Source organism: Calidris pugnax, unplaced genomic scaffold, assembly GCF_001431845.1.
Source record: "Calidris pugnax isolate Ruff unplaced genomic scaffold, ASM143184v1 scaffold28, whole genome shotgun sequence".
Lineage (NCBI taxonomy): Eukaryota > Metazoa > Chordata > Aves > Charadriiformes > Scolopacidae > Calidris > Calidris pugnax.
Genome location: NW_015090842.1, coordinates 73,816 through 88,180, shown reverse-complemented (window position 1 = coordinate 88,180; position 14,365 = coordinate 73,816). Strand labels below are relative to the sequence as shown.

The window sequence follows — 14,365 nt, the reverse complement described above, 5'->3', positions numbered from 1 at the left end:
GTGCCTCAGCCGCGAGTTCATCTCCAGGGACGGTGGGCGGTGATAGCCGGGGACGTGCCGCGCCGCGGGGCCGCCGGGCGCCACCGCCGCCTGGGCCCCCGGAGGAGCCACTGCACCGGCGGGCGGACGGCGGGCCCCGCGGAGGGACGGCGGAGGCGGGCGGGAGCAGCGCTGCCTCGGCCCCGAGCCGGTAATAGTGTCCTCAGCCGGAGAGGGCTTAAGGGAACGCAGAGGGTTTACGGGCCCGGAGAGGAGCGAGGCGATGGCTCTCGATTTCCTTGCAGACCTCTGGAGTAGTGAGCCTTTCCCGAGGCCCCGCAGCGGCGCGTGCGTTTACGGGCGCCAAGGTGCGGGTGTTGAATGAAGGTTGGAGGCCGGAGCCTGCCCGGCGCTGCTGGAGGGACCGGTTACACCCCAGGCACCGGCGCGGGGTCGGGAACCGAGGACTCCGGTTTGTACCCGCGGTAGCGCTGCCGGCCCGACGGCAATTCCACATCAAGGCGTGTTGATAACAAAAATCATTTTAGGTCTTTAATTAAACGTGTCATGCTCTAAGATGTTTGAATTTCTTCTAGTAGACGTCAAAGGGGAGGGCTATGTAGAATTTTAGTTAATTGTTTTTACAGAGCTCTTCTGTTTTAAGGCTTTTAAGTACCTTGTTATCTGAGGGGGGGCAAGATACAGTCAAAGCAGATAGCAAAACCTTGAAAAAGTCCTTTAACAGACATTTCACTTTAGGAAACACTGCATTTTGTTAATTTAACATTTGGGTTTGATTCCTCAATTTAATCATAGATTGTTTTGGTTTGATGTTTTTTTGGTTTTAAATTTGTAAGGAGATCAAGCAGAAGAAAGCTGATGATGGGTTGAGAAATTTTGTAAGAATGTTATTTGCGTGTAACGTAGAAAATCCTCCTCCTGTTCATAATCCTTCTCTTGCTAGGTTCCATTTGGCAAATACCTACACACCTGCACATGCCTCTGACAGCTTCTCCATCTTATTTTTTATTTGAGCATTTACTTAATGCCTGTGAGATGTGGCTGACTGTAGCTGAAATGATGTTTAGAGGCTATTGAAGCAGTGGGATGCCAGAATATGTCAACTGACAAAACCAAAAATTCAGTGAAGGTGTGCACAGACAAAGCTGGGCCATAAGTCCATCCTGGCTCTGGGTTGCAGTTGGCAGCCAGTCGATGGCACTGAAACTGGGGCAGAACACCAGCTGCAGTACAGCCAGACAATATAAAAGTCTGCCCTCCCTCTCCTTTTCTGTCTTGTGACCAAATAGACAAGCAAATCGGGACATGTTGTAACTCTAGCCTCCTTTCTCGTTTAATCATTATTGCTCATCAGTGATTGCCATCTTAGGCAGTGGAAGCATAAGGTTCACTAATGTGCCTGTTTCCTGGTAGAAGGCATTTTGAACCTAAAATCATGACATTCACTATGTATTTGTTTGCCTTTTGCGCTCACCTATTTTACTGTGTATAACCTTGTTAGAAATGGGCTTTGCCTAAAAGCTGCTTTACTTTTGAAATATTAATAAACTACTGAGATTTTTTTCAAGATTTAACGTCCAGTGAGCTTGATGGCTGATCAGAAAGATTTCAGGTCCATTATGTCAGATCCTTCCAGCATAAAGGCATTTTAGGTAGAAAATATTCATGTACCAATAATGAACAGCATCATTCTCAAATCAGTTGTCATACCAGCACATATACAAAACTAGTCCACCATTATTTCACAATTGAATTTGGCTTACATGCTATCCTCTGAGTTTGAGATGATTATACTAAGTCAGTTCTTAGTTTAATTTATATGTGTCTGGTAAAAGCTTTGTCCCCATGCAGATGTAGCGTCTACTACATCGAACAAATTTTTACAACCTCAAGTATCAAAAACTTAAAGAGTTTTCACTGAGCATGCCTACCTCTTAAACTGGCTTATTTCAAAATGACATTCTAAAGCTTTCAGATCCTCTAGCTCATATAATATGAACGAATAGGCAGACTGAACAAATAATATAAAAAGTCAATAGATTATTTACTGTATAGTTTTCTAAGTATTGTGTCTAAAATGTGAATAAATGTCAAATCTAGGAAATGCAGGTTTATGATTGTAGCACCATTATATAGATTGACTAAAAGAAAATAAAAATACAGCCACCTTCATACAAAACAGTATTCCAACAAATCAAAGCAGATCAGAAAACTAGGTTACAGCTCATATTAACAACTGGAAATGTTCTAGTTCCAACAGACACATAATGGATTACATGTCTTATGCAAACTGAAATTATGGTTCTAATTCTGCAGCTTTTAATTACATTAATAGTCTTCACACATGTAATTTCTCACCGAACTGCATAGGGATGGCAGTAATGAGTAATGATTCAGACCACTCCCTCTAGGACCCAGACGTCAAATGTGTATTTATATATAAAGTTACACATGCAATTAGCATATTCGATTAAGTTACTAAGGGAGTATCATGTTTGATGTGTCTGGTACTCCACAGTCATTTTATACGGTATAAATAGTTAAATATTTTCCTTTGTCTTCTCATGTCTGCCTCTCTTACTTGTTTTTTCCCCAAGGTTTATGCTATTTATATAGATTCTTCCAGATCATGCAAGGGACTTGCATTTGAATTTTTTTTTTCTCAAGACAATTGCACATGGCTGTATGACCTGATGTTTACTATTCTTACAAAAACCCCATGAATTTTGAAGTCATGTCTTAGGCTGTGTAATTTCTTAATGCTGTGACCATCAATGAGTTCAACTGATTATCTTCTTTGAATATTTGTGTGCGAGAGACAGACTTGACTGATCATAGACTTTAGTGTTTTTTTTAATGCATAATGGAAAACTGATCAAAATAACAGACCACATATTTGTACTATGATTGTGACTTCCATTTCTGTGCACTTGAATTAGAACAAGCTTTTTGAGGATTTCTTAAGTTTGTTCAATTTGGTGGAGATGTTATTAATAAGTATGTGATAGATAATGTTATGCAATACAGTGTAAATAAAAGAAAATATACAGTTCAATCCAAATAAAACAAATGAAAAGAGACCACCTGACCCTGTGGAGGCTCAGGAAGTCGATTTCTAACACTTAAGAAAACCACAGTAAATATTCTGACAAAATTACTGGAACTGAGCAATAAACATAATTGGTTTTGCTGACTAGCCTCTGTGGGCGACAGATTTTCAGAGATGTAATTTTATTTGTATTTGCCTACAAAGTCACATTGCTTCCCGCGTGAAATGCCTGTGCTTTGCTGGATGAGAAGATGCAGAAGAGCCTTTGTGCTGGTTAAATGCCACGTGATGTTTCTTCTTTCCACAGGTTTAATCAGTGGTAGCCGATTAAACCACATTTCCAGCTGCATCACAGTACTGCATCAGCAGGCTGTCAGGATGGATGGTGGGATCCAGCCTTCTGGGACCACCTTCTGCCAACGGCAAGTCCCTGGCAGCATGAAACAGAGAGAGAAAAGGGTTGTCTGTTGTAAAATTGCTGTCAATGAATAGCAAATAACAGTATTTTTACTCTTGCGCTGCATTGAGTTAATTAGAAAAGGTATGGGCAGATCCACTCAGGGATATTTTATATTCTTTTTCCCACTGGGTATAGGATCCTACCTTCTTATAGAGATTGCTACTTTCATATAGAGAAGCTACAGTTTAAAGTTGTCATGTTATTATATTTAACAGAAAGCATAGTTTGCTAACATAAGATGAAGACATCTTTACTACATGCATCCATGTCTGCTTTTCTTGTCCAACCCTCAACACATGCAGATAATTTTATATGAAAAACATTATTTTCTAATCCCACTTTTATTGTATGCTTAGTGTAGCAAACACTGCTCACGTGTAGACCACTATTTTGTCCAGATCTCTTCCTGCATTAACAGACTTACATAATCGTATTGGGAGAAAGCACTTAGAGATCTGTAATCCACTGGTCTTACTGAATGACTTTTTACATAATGAATATCTGTGAAGGGTAAATATGTTGACTAGGAGTTCCATTAGCACTTCAGTAGAAGGTATTTCTGGAAAACGTATGTGAACAACACAAACCTTATAAGAGAATGAAAAGAAAGCCCATAACCAATCCTTTCAGACCACAAACAATAAGCATGTGTTTAATTTTTAATCTGAAAGCTAATGACATCAGTCATTTAGTCTGTTTTTAAATAATTGCATTCATGTAAAAACATTTTTGTATTTCCATGAAGAATTTTGAAACTAATTTCATATTCATAATGCTGGAGTTTGATGTTACATTGTTTGCAACATAAGGAGAATCACTTTAATTATAGTTCTGTGTTCGTTTGTAAACAGCGTAGATGGGTTTTATGCTGACTGACTGGAAGTCCTGGAATACAATTACAATTTGGTGCATTTAACAGATGCAGTTCTGGTAGTTCAATGTAACTGTTGATTGTTGTTGCTATCAATATCACAGGACCAAATTTCACACTCCTTAGGTTGTGTATGTCTTTTGCTAAATCAAATTCAAGGTTTGCTGGCTGCAAGGGGGCCAAGTTTGGGGCTAATAGTGAGTCCAGTCTAAGAAACTTTCTCGTTTTCAGTTGCCCAAGCCAATGGGTCTGCACTTTACTCACCAGCACTGAACAAGCAGTGCTGAAGGCAATGTCATCCCTGCTATCCTAAATGTTACTGTACCTGTTTCGTAAGGCAGAGATTTCTTGATTTCTCAGACTGCCAATTCCCTTGCAGTAGAAATTAAGATGTATCATTATATTCAACTTTGGGAGTTTGAGAAGGGTGCATTTATGTAAAGAAAACTATAATGAGGGGGCTTAGCATGTTACTTCTATTCCTGTGGTTGAAATAGGAACTTTTTGTTTAGAAAAGCTTACTGACAAGCTGTATTAATATTCCAGTTTTTGTTTTGTTTTAATTACTGCTGCAAGCCAACCAGTAAGTTACAAGAATGTACTTTATTTTAAGTTAAATAAATAGTGACTGTAACAAGTTTGAATTATTCAAAGTGTAGAAAATACCACCCATGCACAGGCAAAACCAGTGTAATTCAAGTACGGAATAAGATTTTAGTATACAGCAAATTTAATGTGTATCCTGTGAATAAAGACAAAAGAACTGTAAGTAGAACAACACTGAAATTAAGCAATGACCATCCTCTTTTGTACTGAAAACACAATGACATTCTCATTCACTCATCAGCATGAGAGTATTTGCCTTTTCATCATGCTATTTAAATACAGCGTATTTGGAAGTTTGACTTCCCATTTTCCACTTACAAAAATAGCATTTCTGGTCTCCTTTCAGTTGCATTCCAGCGGGGAAAGAAAATGAAGACTGCAAATCTACAACATCTCTTTATTTCTTAATTTAAAAGAGGCATCAGTACTTTAGGGCAACGATGGTTTCATCTTGTTTTGATTTTGTGCGCTGTCGTGCCTGGACTCTGTCACGATGAGCGTACACTCATATCAAGCATAGGAGACGAATGGCAGCAACGTTATCCATTTAGCTGGTGGTCATCCTCTGTTAGAATTCTACTTATCTATTAATTTTAGATCACCTAAATATAAGATGATACAGATTTCTAGGAATAAACTAGTAAATCTGCAGCCAGCTTTATCTTAAGATTTGAAAATGCATTATTTTTCCAAGGTCCAGTCCTTTAAATACTAATGGTGTGTACATTCATAACGAAGCAAGACTTAGATCATTAAAGGCTACTCGTATGAATTCTTTGAGTCCTGTATCCAAAAATCCAAATGAAAAAAAAAATAAATGCAATGGACTGAAAATTTACAATTTACTAAGTCACTGGGGCTTGCTTTTGAAGATTAACTATTCTTAAAAATTCTTCTATGCAACTAACCTTGGATAAACAGCACACCCACTTCAGCATACCAAGATACAAGATAATGATTGCTGTAGGTGTTACCATTTACTTATCCACCAGAAACCAGACTTGCGTTACTCGGGTTTTCAGAACATGTGGTTAAATGGTCCCATTTCAGAAGGAACATGGAGTTTTTGGAGTCCAGCCTGTTACCCACTTTCCTGTGTACTAAGTAGAGTGCAAAGAGTGAAAATAGCCACAAATCCTTAGTGACTAGCGGTAGCAATCCAAATATGTATATTCTCCTGCAGCTTTTGCTGTATTTTCCACAAATACGTTTACTCAATGTGATTGTGAAGGAGGTCTTTTCATTTAAATAAACACACAGCAATTATACCTTGTCTAGACGGACAGAAACAGTAGCACTGACAAATACAGGACTGCCTTTGTTAGAATGCTGCTGGGGATCTCTACGAACCTACAGTAACTACGTATAAAACACATCCTATGGAATGAGTGAAAGGAATGTGGAGTCGTCTCGTGTAACTGAATTCCAAGGAAAATGGAGCTAAATTGGATCAATGTGCAGGACTCGTTATCCTTCAACTTAACGATAGTCTACAGCCTTTCATTCAGGCCCCCACTTTCTGTTTTTCCTCACATGCAGAATTTTTTTTTCTCACTTAAGTGACCAGGTTCAAATTTGTCACACACTTTTTCTGCCCAAACTCAGTTCTCTTAAGTTTTAAAGAATAAGCTGTTTGCTGCAGTTTTTCAAAGTATGTTTAGTTCTTAACTCAAAAATTTTAGCTGTTTATCAGTGCTGTGAGCATAATTTTATCTAACAAGCATGAAGACTATTGCCCAGTAACTTCACAAAACACATCCAATGATTGTTACTTTTTGATAATGTGTCCATAATAATCAATGTAAAGGAATAGTAACTTATTAAAACCCCAGTATTACAGGGTATCTATGTTTGCCTGTGGAGTGCCTCACACAACTACAGCGCTATAAAGTATGTACCAAGCATTCTTGAACTGATAGGGTGTGTTCGCAGTAGTGGGAGACATTCCCCTAAGTTACACAGCAAATACCATAATACATAGGTCCTTTTACAAAACATTGTAGAGCTTTCTCTGCAAAGTTGGTGTCTGTCCCCGCAGACATTTTACATTTAAGTAGTGACAATGCTACAGGGAAGCAGTGGAGCATTTCATGCTACTTATCACCTCCCAAATTCGCAGCGTGCCAAATCAGACCAATCCTGCAAGCTTCCTGTCTCCCAAATGATTAATCAGACACAACTGAGATACATTTTTAGTTCTGTCTGGATTTCTGCAAAGAATTCATGAGCTTGCAGAAATGTGACTGTATATACACAGGCATCAATCCCTGCCTGTCAAGAGGACAGGGGATCTCTTTTTGGATTATTAGAAAGGTCTGCTTTAACACAACATCATTTTTGTGTGCCAAAATCTATTTTCAAAAATTACCACTCCTGCTGTGGGTAGATTCATTGCTCTTATTTTCATAGTTAATTGTGAAGTGCAAACTGCTTCTACAGAAAGAAAAATCTGAACCAGTGACAAGAATCAGTCTTTCTACACGGGAAGACAACATCGTGGATGTGGATGAAAACAATGAGGCTATATTTTTCTGAATATGCAACTCTCCCCTTTTTCTCTCTGGATTTGGAAAGTGATTAGTCATTCACATATGCTGTGCCAACCCATGCAACCGGGTTCTGTACTGGGGTCTAAATCAACAAACAGTATTTGGTAATCAAACACTGCTTGTTTTCTCCATCCTCCTCTCCACCCCCCCCACCCCCCCAAAAACCATTAACTTATCTAAAATAGAGGCTGTTTACATTCTTTTACTGGGGTTTTCATCCTTCCTCTTTTCTTCCACTGAAATAATATTTCGTGTGTTTGAAGAAAAAAAAAATTCTATTCACTTTGTCAAACACCCGTGTTAGCCTCCAAATTTGTTTTACTCTCAAATACTGTAAACAGCTACCAGCAGCAAACACCAAGGCCTACTTAAGAACAAAAAATACAGGCTTCTGAGAATAGTGATCTATTAATAGCAAACAAATCCCTGTTATAGCCAGTAGTGATAATACCCTGATACTTCATAGTTAACTGTTACAAGTCCAGCCAGTGAAGACACCCTATTCTGCAGGCTGATTTGCATCTCTTTTCTTCAGAAAGCAAAAGAAACAAACCATGTATTTTATGATATTGGGAGGCAAAAGTTTTGCTTTGTTTTTTCAAGCGCTAGGTTTAAATTCTCAGCTCATCCAAGTGACCCGTCCTGAAAAAAAAGGTGCAGGGCATGAAGCACTCTGAGGATGGGCTGGAGGGGGTCCCTCTTGTCACAGCCTGTACCACCCTAAGAGAGTTTTACCACGCACACGGCCAGAACAATGGCAATAATGAGCACCGCGGAGAAAATAATCCCAGCCAGGACCTTGCTGATATCGCAGAAGGATTTATTCTCCTCCACAGAGATCATGCCGATGGAAGAAGCGCCCACGCTGATGGTGGATTTGAGTTCAGCCCCTGGGTCCTGCTTAGCCTCCACTGTCCACTGGGGGACACTGACCTTCATTTCCATCTCGTACATCATCTCTCCTACCTGGTTGATTTCGTTCTCGAGGTCTTTCAAATCCACCACGTCAATATTGTGCTCAGCCTCATATTTCATGTTCTGGACGCTCATGGCCCTGGCGGCCACCCCAGAGGTTCCCCCGCTCATCCCTGTCTGGATCAGGTGCTTTTTGGGGACGTTTAGCGGGAACTCGTGGCCCAGCTCCAGGGCTCTCCTCATGTCGATCTCCAGGATCTCTAGGCACGTGGAGAAAATCACCCATAGCCTCTCGAACTCGGCTTTATCTTCCTTACTCACGGTTTTGTCCTTCAGGACGGTGGTAAGCTTGTTCCTGTTGGCTACGGCCAGCTCCTGGGCCTTCTGCCGGGTCTTCTTGAGCTCCTCCCGCAGGTTCTGGGAGTCCGAGGTGCCGCCGATGGTCAGCACCATGTGCCGGTAGCAGGCGGTCACCTTGTTGAGGGCGTCCAGCAGCGCCTTGCACTCCTCCTTCACCATGGTCCCGCCGCCGCCCCGCCGCCGGGCCACCCGCTATCCCCGCACATGGCAGGCGGCTCTTTCGGCCTCCATTCGCGCCCCCGCCGGCGGCTCAGGCGCCCCCGGGAGCGCAGGCGGGCGGCGGAGAGCCCCGGGGGGCCGGCAGCATCGCTCCCCGCCGGGGAGCAGGGGCGGCCCGCTCCGCGCCGCGCCGGACGGCAGCCAGGGCTCCCAGCCAGCGGGCGCCGCCTCTTGAAAAGTGCCAAACACCCGGGGGGAAAATTAAATACAAAATTAAAATAGGCTAAGGGTAAAGCTCCTGAGGCCGAGCGCCGGTCACCGGCCGCCTCTGCCCGCCGCCGGCGGGCCGGCCACCCGCGGAGTCGGACGGCGCCGGGCGGGGAGCGCCTCGGCCCGGCCCGGCCCTATAAGCCCTCACAGGCTCCGCCTCTCCAGGCCCCGACCCCGCGGCGGCTGCCCGGCTCCTCGCTCGCTCCCCGGCCATTGGCTTCGTGCGGCACCGCCGCCGCGCCGGGCCCGCCCTGGATCCCGGTAGGGCTCGGCTGAAGGCGCGGGGCGGGGGGGCAGGGGGCAGGCGGGCCGGGGCGGCGGGCAGCAAGGCGATGTTGTCGGTGTAAGTAGCGCTCTCGCCTCGGGCGCTCCCCGCTCGCTCCCCGCGGTGGCGGGACCCGCTCGGGCACCCGCCGTCCCGCCGGGGGGGTCCCGGCGGTGCCCTCCCGCCCCGCCGTGACGGGAGAGGGCAGCGCGGTGGGGCCGGGTGTGGGCTCCGGCCAGCCGCGGCCTGCACCGGGCTGGGGCGGCCTGCGGCGGGTGCTGGGCCGGGCTCGCTCCCGCCCCATCCGGGCGCCGCCGGGCTGGCACCTGCCCCCTGCCTCGCTCCTACGCCCCGGGGACACCTGTCATGCGGTGCGGAGCCGCCTCAGCCCAGCCCAGCAGGCTCCGGCACGGCGCCGGGGCTACCGGAGGCGCAGCGGGGGCTAGTCCCGGCCTCGCCGCCCTCTCTGGCACGCGGCGCTCCGGGGGAGCCGGTGCCACCCGGAGCGAGCGCGGGTCAGGCAGCCGGAGGTCAGGAATGCGGGAAGCGTCCCGGCCCCTCGGTGGCAGAGAGTGCCTCGGGACGAGCCTCGTGAAGGTGCTGCAGCCCAGCCCGGTGACAGCGGCGGCACCGCGCCGTGCTCGGGGGGCGGAGGGGGCGAACGGAGCGGCGGTGGCGCCGGCGCGTGGAGGGTGCCCCCCAGGGCGGGTTTGGGCAGAAAGTGCTTGCCATTATGTGTGTTACCGCTGTCGCAGTGATTAACCCTCGTAAGAGGGAAGTAGTGAAATATTTATAAATATAAAATAGTGATTTAACAAAGTTAGTAGCAAGCAGGACAGCGCTTCAGAGTACCCTTGATTATTTACTGCATAGAGGACAGGGTGCCCCGATGTCTGCAGGTGACTGGGTGGTTTTCTGGTGCTGTAGTGACCTGTAGAAGATAGGAAGGCATGTCCTCATGAGGAGGGGGAGTGAGATGCTTACCATGCACCCAATGGTGTGGAGAGTGCTGGGAGCAGGGTGACCTGCTGTGGGGAGCGGAGTCCGGACAGGCTGGCTTTGGTGCTGGGCCAAGCCTGAGGAGGATTGTCTAGACTGTGTTCATTCTTCTGGATCTTGTTAACTTGGTCTCCACTGACTTTTTTTTGGGTTCCAATGCTAAGCCATATGTAGCTCTGCTGCAGGTTGCCACCTGCAGAAGAAACTGCCTTTTAACTTATCTAGATGGCCAAGTTACTAACGAGCAAACTGAATAGCTGGCTACCAATTTGTGTGTTGTTAACCTAGAAGCAACAAATCAGTAATGCCTGTTTCCCTGTAGGAGTAAAGAAACAGGATGATTTTGGCCTGATTGTAAGTGAAGTCTTATAATTGCTTAATCATTGTCAGGTGGAAAAAGGATTAGCTCTGGGTTTGAATCTGGAGCCCTGTGTGACTTAAGTGTTAAGCTTATTGCTAACTAAATTATGCATATTTGTGTGAGTGTAGGTGCTCTGCTCAAGGCCTGCCACCTATCACTGTTCGTTGTGGCACACCAGAATTTTGAATCTGCTTCTCTGGTAGTAGCTGGAAAGGAGAGGGAGGAGGGTGTTGTTTGGGGAATGTGTGACTGTTTAAACCTGAAGGTTTAATCAGCATCATACAGTGCCTAAATACATCTTTAGGTGTGTCATGTGGGAAGAAAGAGGCTGTTATTTAGATTAGTTCTAAATTAAGTTCAGCTGCATGCAGTTAGCCAATTCAGGTAGATTGTGAAAACTCGTAAAATTCAGTTGCAGTTTGTCAAGCAGGCATGATGTTCTGAAAATCCAAATCTTAGAATCATAGAATTGTCTAGGTTGGAAGGGACCTTAAAGATCATCTAGTCCAACCATAAACCTAACTCTGACAAAAAAATAAATAAGAAATAGGAAATAAAAATTACTAAACCATATTCTTGAGGACCATGTCTACCTGTCTTTTGAACATCTCCAGGGATGGTGCCTCAACCGCTTTCCTGGGCAGCCCATTTCAAGGCTTGATAACCCTTTCGGTGAAGAAATGTTTCCTAATATCCAATCTAAACCTCCCCTGGTGCAACTTGAGGTCATTTCCCCTTGTCCTATATCCTGTGACTTGGGAGACGAGACCAACCCCCACCTCTCTACACCCCCTGCTTTAGGCAGTTACAGAGTGCGATAAGGTCTCCCCTCAGCCTCCTCCAGACTGAACAACCCCAGCTCCTTCAGCTGCTCCTCATAAGGCTTACTCTCCAGACCCCTATCTTGATACCACTTTAAAGCAAGGTTCTGACTAGCTAAAATATTCTCCTGGGAAAACTGTTAGGATGGAGGGTAAAAATCCTTAGAAGTGAATTAGGAAGCAGTACAATGAGTAGGAAGAGTTGTCTATTTCCTGGTTCTGTGGAAAGGCTTTCTTGCAATAGATGTTAATGACCATATTCCAGTACCCTTAAAAATGTTTGCAAAGTATTCTGTGATGCTTCTTGAACATCACTACTTGATAAATGCTATATCCTCATTTTAACAGCCTTTTAAATGCAGTTTTAGGTAAATGCAAGTCTGTTTTGTTTACATGGTTAGTAAGCCTTGCCTGATGGGCTTGCTTTTGGAGTAAGCTTATATATTGAATTTGGTCTGGAGAATGCTGTGGCCTGGGAAAGCTTGCAGCTGCTGTAAGATATACAAATAAAGGCAAATAAGGATGGGGTACAGTGAAAATGAAACATGACATCAACCTCCTTCCTCCCTCTGATAACACTGTGCAACTTCCTTCAATAACTAGTCTATAATTTGCTTTCTGCTAAGCATTTGCACTATGGTGCAAAAAAACTTAAAATACAAAGGATGAACCGTCTTAATACTTCTTAAGAATGACCTAAATTTTAGAGTTCATGAGGTGGAGTCCACAATGATAAACTGCACAAGGAACCAAGAGAAACCCATCTGTGGAGCACAGTCCTGTGGCTGGGGGACTGTGGGGGTGGTGTGCTTGAGAGAGGTGTGAGTGGTGGTAGGAGAGACAGAGCTGTTGTGCCTAAAAAGGGCTTGGAGGGGTGTTGGGCAGAGATACAATCAAAATCATGAGGGCCTGTGTCAGCTCGTAACCCTTCACTAATAGAAATGTCTGTCTGAAGGGGAGATGCTGAAAGAAATGAGGATGGGATGCTGCTGACCCCTCCTTTGCAGACCCTGTTGTCAGTCTGATGTTCTGGGATCATAAGAATTAGTTTTTCCCTGGCTGCTAGGGAATCTTGAGCTGACTGGTGGAAATTCACTACTCTGTAATCTGACAATTCAGAGGCATTATTCTGACATACTTCCACAAAGCCAATGCAAGCTGCAGCTGCGTCTAAAAGGAGTGGGGACAGGAATAGATTGTGTCCTCCTTTGCTGCCTCGTGGTGAGCAAGGTGCACTGGAACATCTCTGCTGGTTTTCATAAGATGCTTGGTGGTGGTCATTCCTTGGGGAGGGAGTAAGTTTTCTTGTGTCCTCAGAAACAGAGAAAGGATCTTTTGTTTTAATTTTGAGGTGAATGCTCATTTGAGGGCTCAAGTCTAGATTGTAACATTTGCCTGGAAGTCAGGCAAATATGAAGAGTAATAGTGCTGGTAAAGCAGTGGCTGAAGTGACAACTACATCTTTATTTAGACTGAGACTAGTTAAATTCCATTATTAGATTCCTTTTTGCTTGCAAAGTGCTTTAAAATATGCATAATTTCAGCTGCTCTTGCTAATCAGTGGAGCTCTTAAAGGGGGGGGTGGGGAGCACTTCTGTAAAAAAAAAAGGCCAACACCCACAACACAACAAAAGAAACCGGAGCCATTTTGAACTGGGGAACTATTGCTTACTCTTACCTTTTCTGCAGAGCTATGTAGTTTGCTAGTATGATAAATACGCATACAAACTTCATCAGAAATGTCGGTCTGCTACTTGGAGCTAAACATCTTGTAGTTGAGTAGTAAGTTGCTGCTTGTTCTGATTGTCTCAATATTTTGAGCCTTTCAGCAAGTGGTATTCTAGATACTGGTTTACTAAGCCTTAGCTGTTACTGTTGTAGAGTCTGCAAGCTAAGATGAAATTCATGTCATCATGTGAAACTTCATAGTATTGCTATGGAAGTAAAATTCAGTGAATTTATGTTGCTTGAACATGATGTGCAAATGGATCTGGTGTTGAAAAATTTTGGAGAACATGGCATTCTCCTTTTGTGGAGAGGGCACTGATGTACTTCATATGAGCATCTCAATGTAATACCCTGACTTGCTTTCCTGGAGAGATTTCAAGTAACTGAACTAGGCTAATAATTTTTACCAACTTTAGTAGCTGTTTTACTCTTCTTGCTCTGCCAAAGTATTATTAAAATGCTTTAGTGAAAACATAGAATCTTATACTGTTCAGCATCAAATATGAAGTGTTTTTGTACAGAATCTCTAATTCTGTTATGAAAGGCGTTTTCTCTGCAGTATATTTTGTTAGGTCTTTAATAGGGGTATAGGGAGACATTCTGAGGATGATGTGCCTAAGAATTGAGTTAAATACCTGTATAACTTGAATGTGGACAGGGTGTAACTGCCAAGTGACAATGCAAATAGAATGACATCTTCTACTTCAGTGGCTTTGTCTTAATTCCAAAATGCTTCTCAAAAGGAACTGAAAACTCACAAGTCTGTAAAAGGTACCTCACTTGACCATCTCTAAAGGCAAACACCATCAATGACAAAATAAACTACTCATTGTTTTCAGTACCAAAGGTCCTATGACCAGTGTTTTGGAGAAAAGTGATGTGCTTAGATTCCATGGAATTGTTTTTCACTTTAGCTATCCCTTGTACCATTAATTGTTTCATTAGAAGTATC

The 14,365-nt window shown here is 44.0% G+C and overlaps 3 protein-coding genes across 8 annotated transcripts in view; 1 reads left to right on the top strand and 2 right to left on the bottom strand.

The window, feature by feature from the left end:
• Positions 1–496, bottom strand: part of NUDT19 (nudix hydrolase 19) — a 4,637-nt gene extending 4,141 nt beyond the window's left edge. Inside the window, exon 1 of the mRNA XM_014942131.1 lies at positions 241–496. Within this exon, the coding sequence (XP_014797617.1) occupies positions 241–496 (256 nt within the window). The remainder of the gene's footprint in view (positions 1–240) is intronic.
• A 4,468-nt stretch (positions 497–4,964) lies between these two features.
• On the bottom strand, positions 4,965–9,333 carry RGS9BP (regulator of G-protein signaling 9 binding protein). The gene has a single exon (XM_014942293.1). It carries the CDS (start codon positions 8,967–8,969, stop codon positions 8,256–8,258), a length of 714 nt encoding a protein of 237 aa, XP_014797779.1. The 5' UTR covers positions 8,970–9,333; the 3' UTR covers positions 4,965–8,255.
• Positions 9,334–9,398: 65 nt separating this feature from the next.
• Positions 9,399–14,365, top strand: part of ANKRD27 (ankyrin repeat domain 27) — a 44,149-nt gene continuing 39,182 nt past the window's right edge. For 2 of the 6 annotated variants that reach the window (XM_014942288.1, XM_014942290.1), the window contains exon 1: positions 9,400–9,500. The gene's annotated coding sequence lies outside the window, so the exon portion shown is untranslated. Of the gene's footprint in view, positions 9,501–9,567; positions 9,583–14,365 lie in introns of those variants that run through there. The other 4 variants (XM_014942287.1, XM_014942289.1, XM_014942283.1 and 1 more) reach the window with 4 other exon arrangements.

Excerpts from the sequence above, each read along its gene's own strand:
- RGS9BP (XM_014942293.1), bottom strand. The coding sequence starts at position 8,969 with ATGGTGAAGGAGGAGTGCAAGGCGCTGCTGGACGCCCTCAACAAGGTG.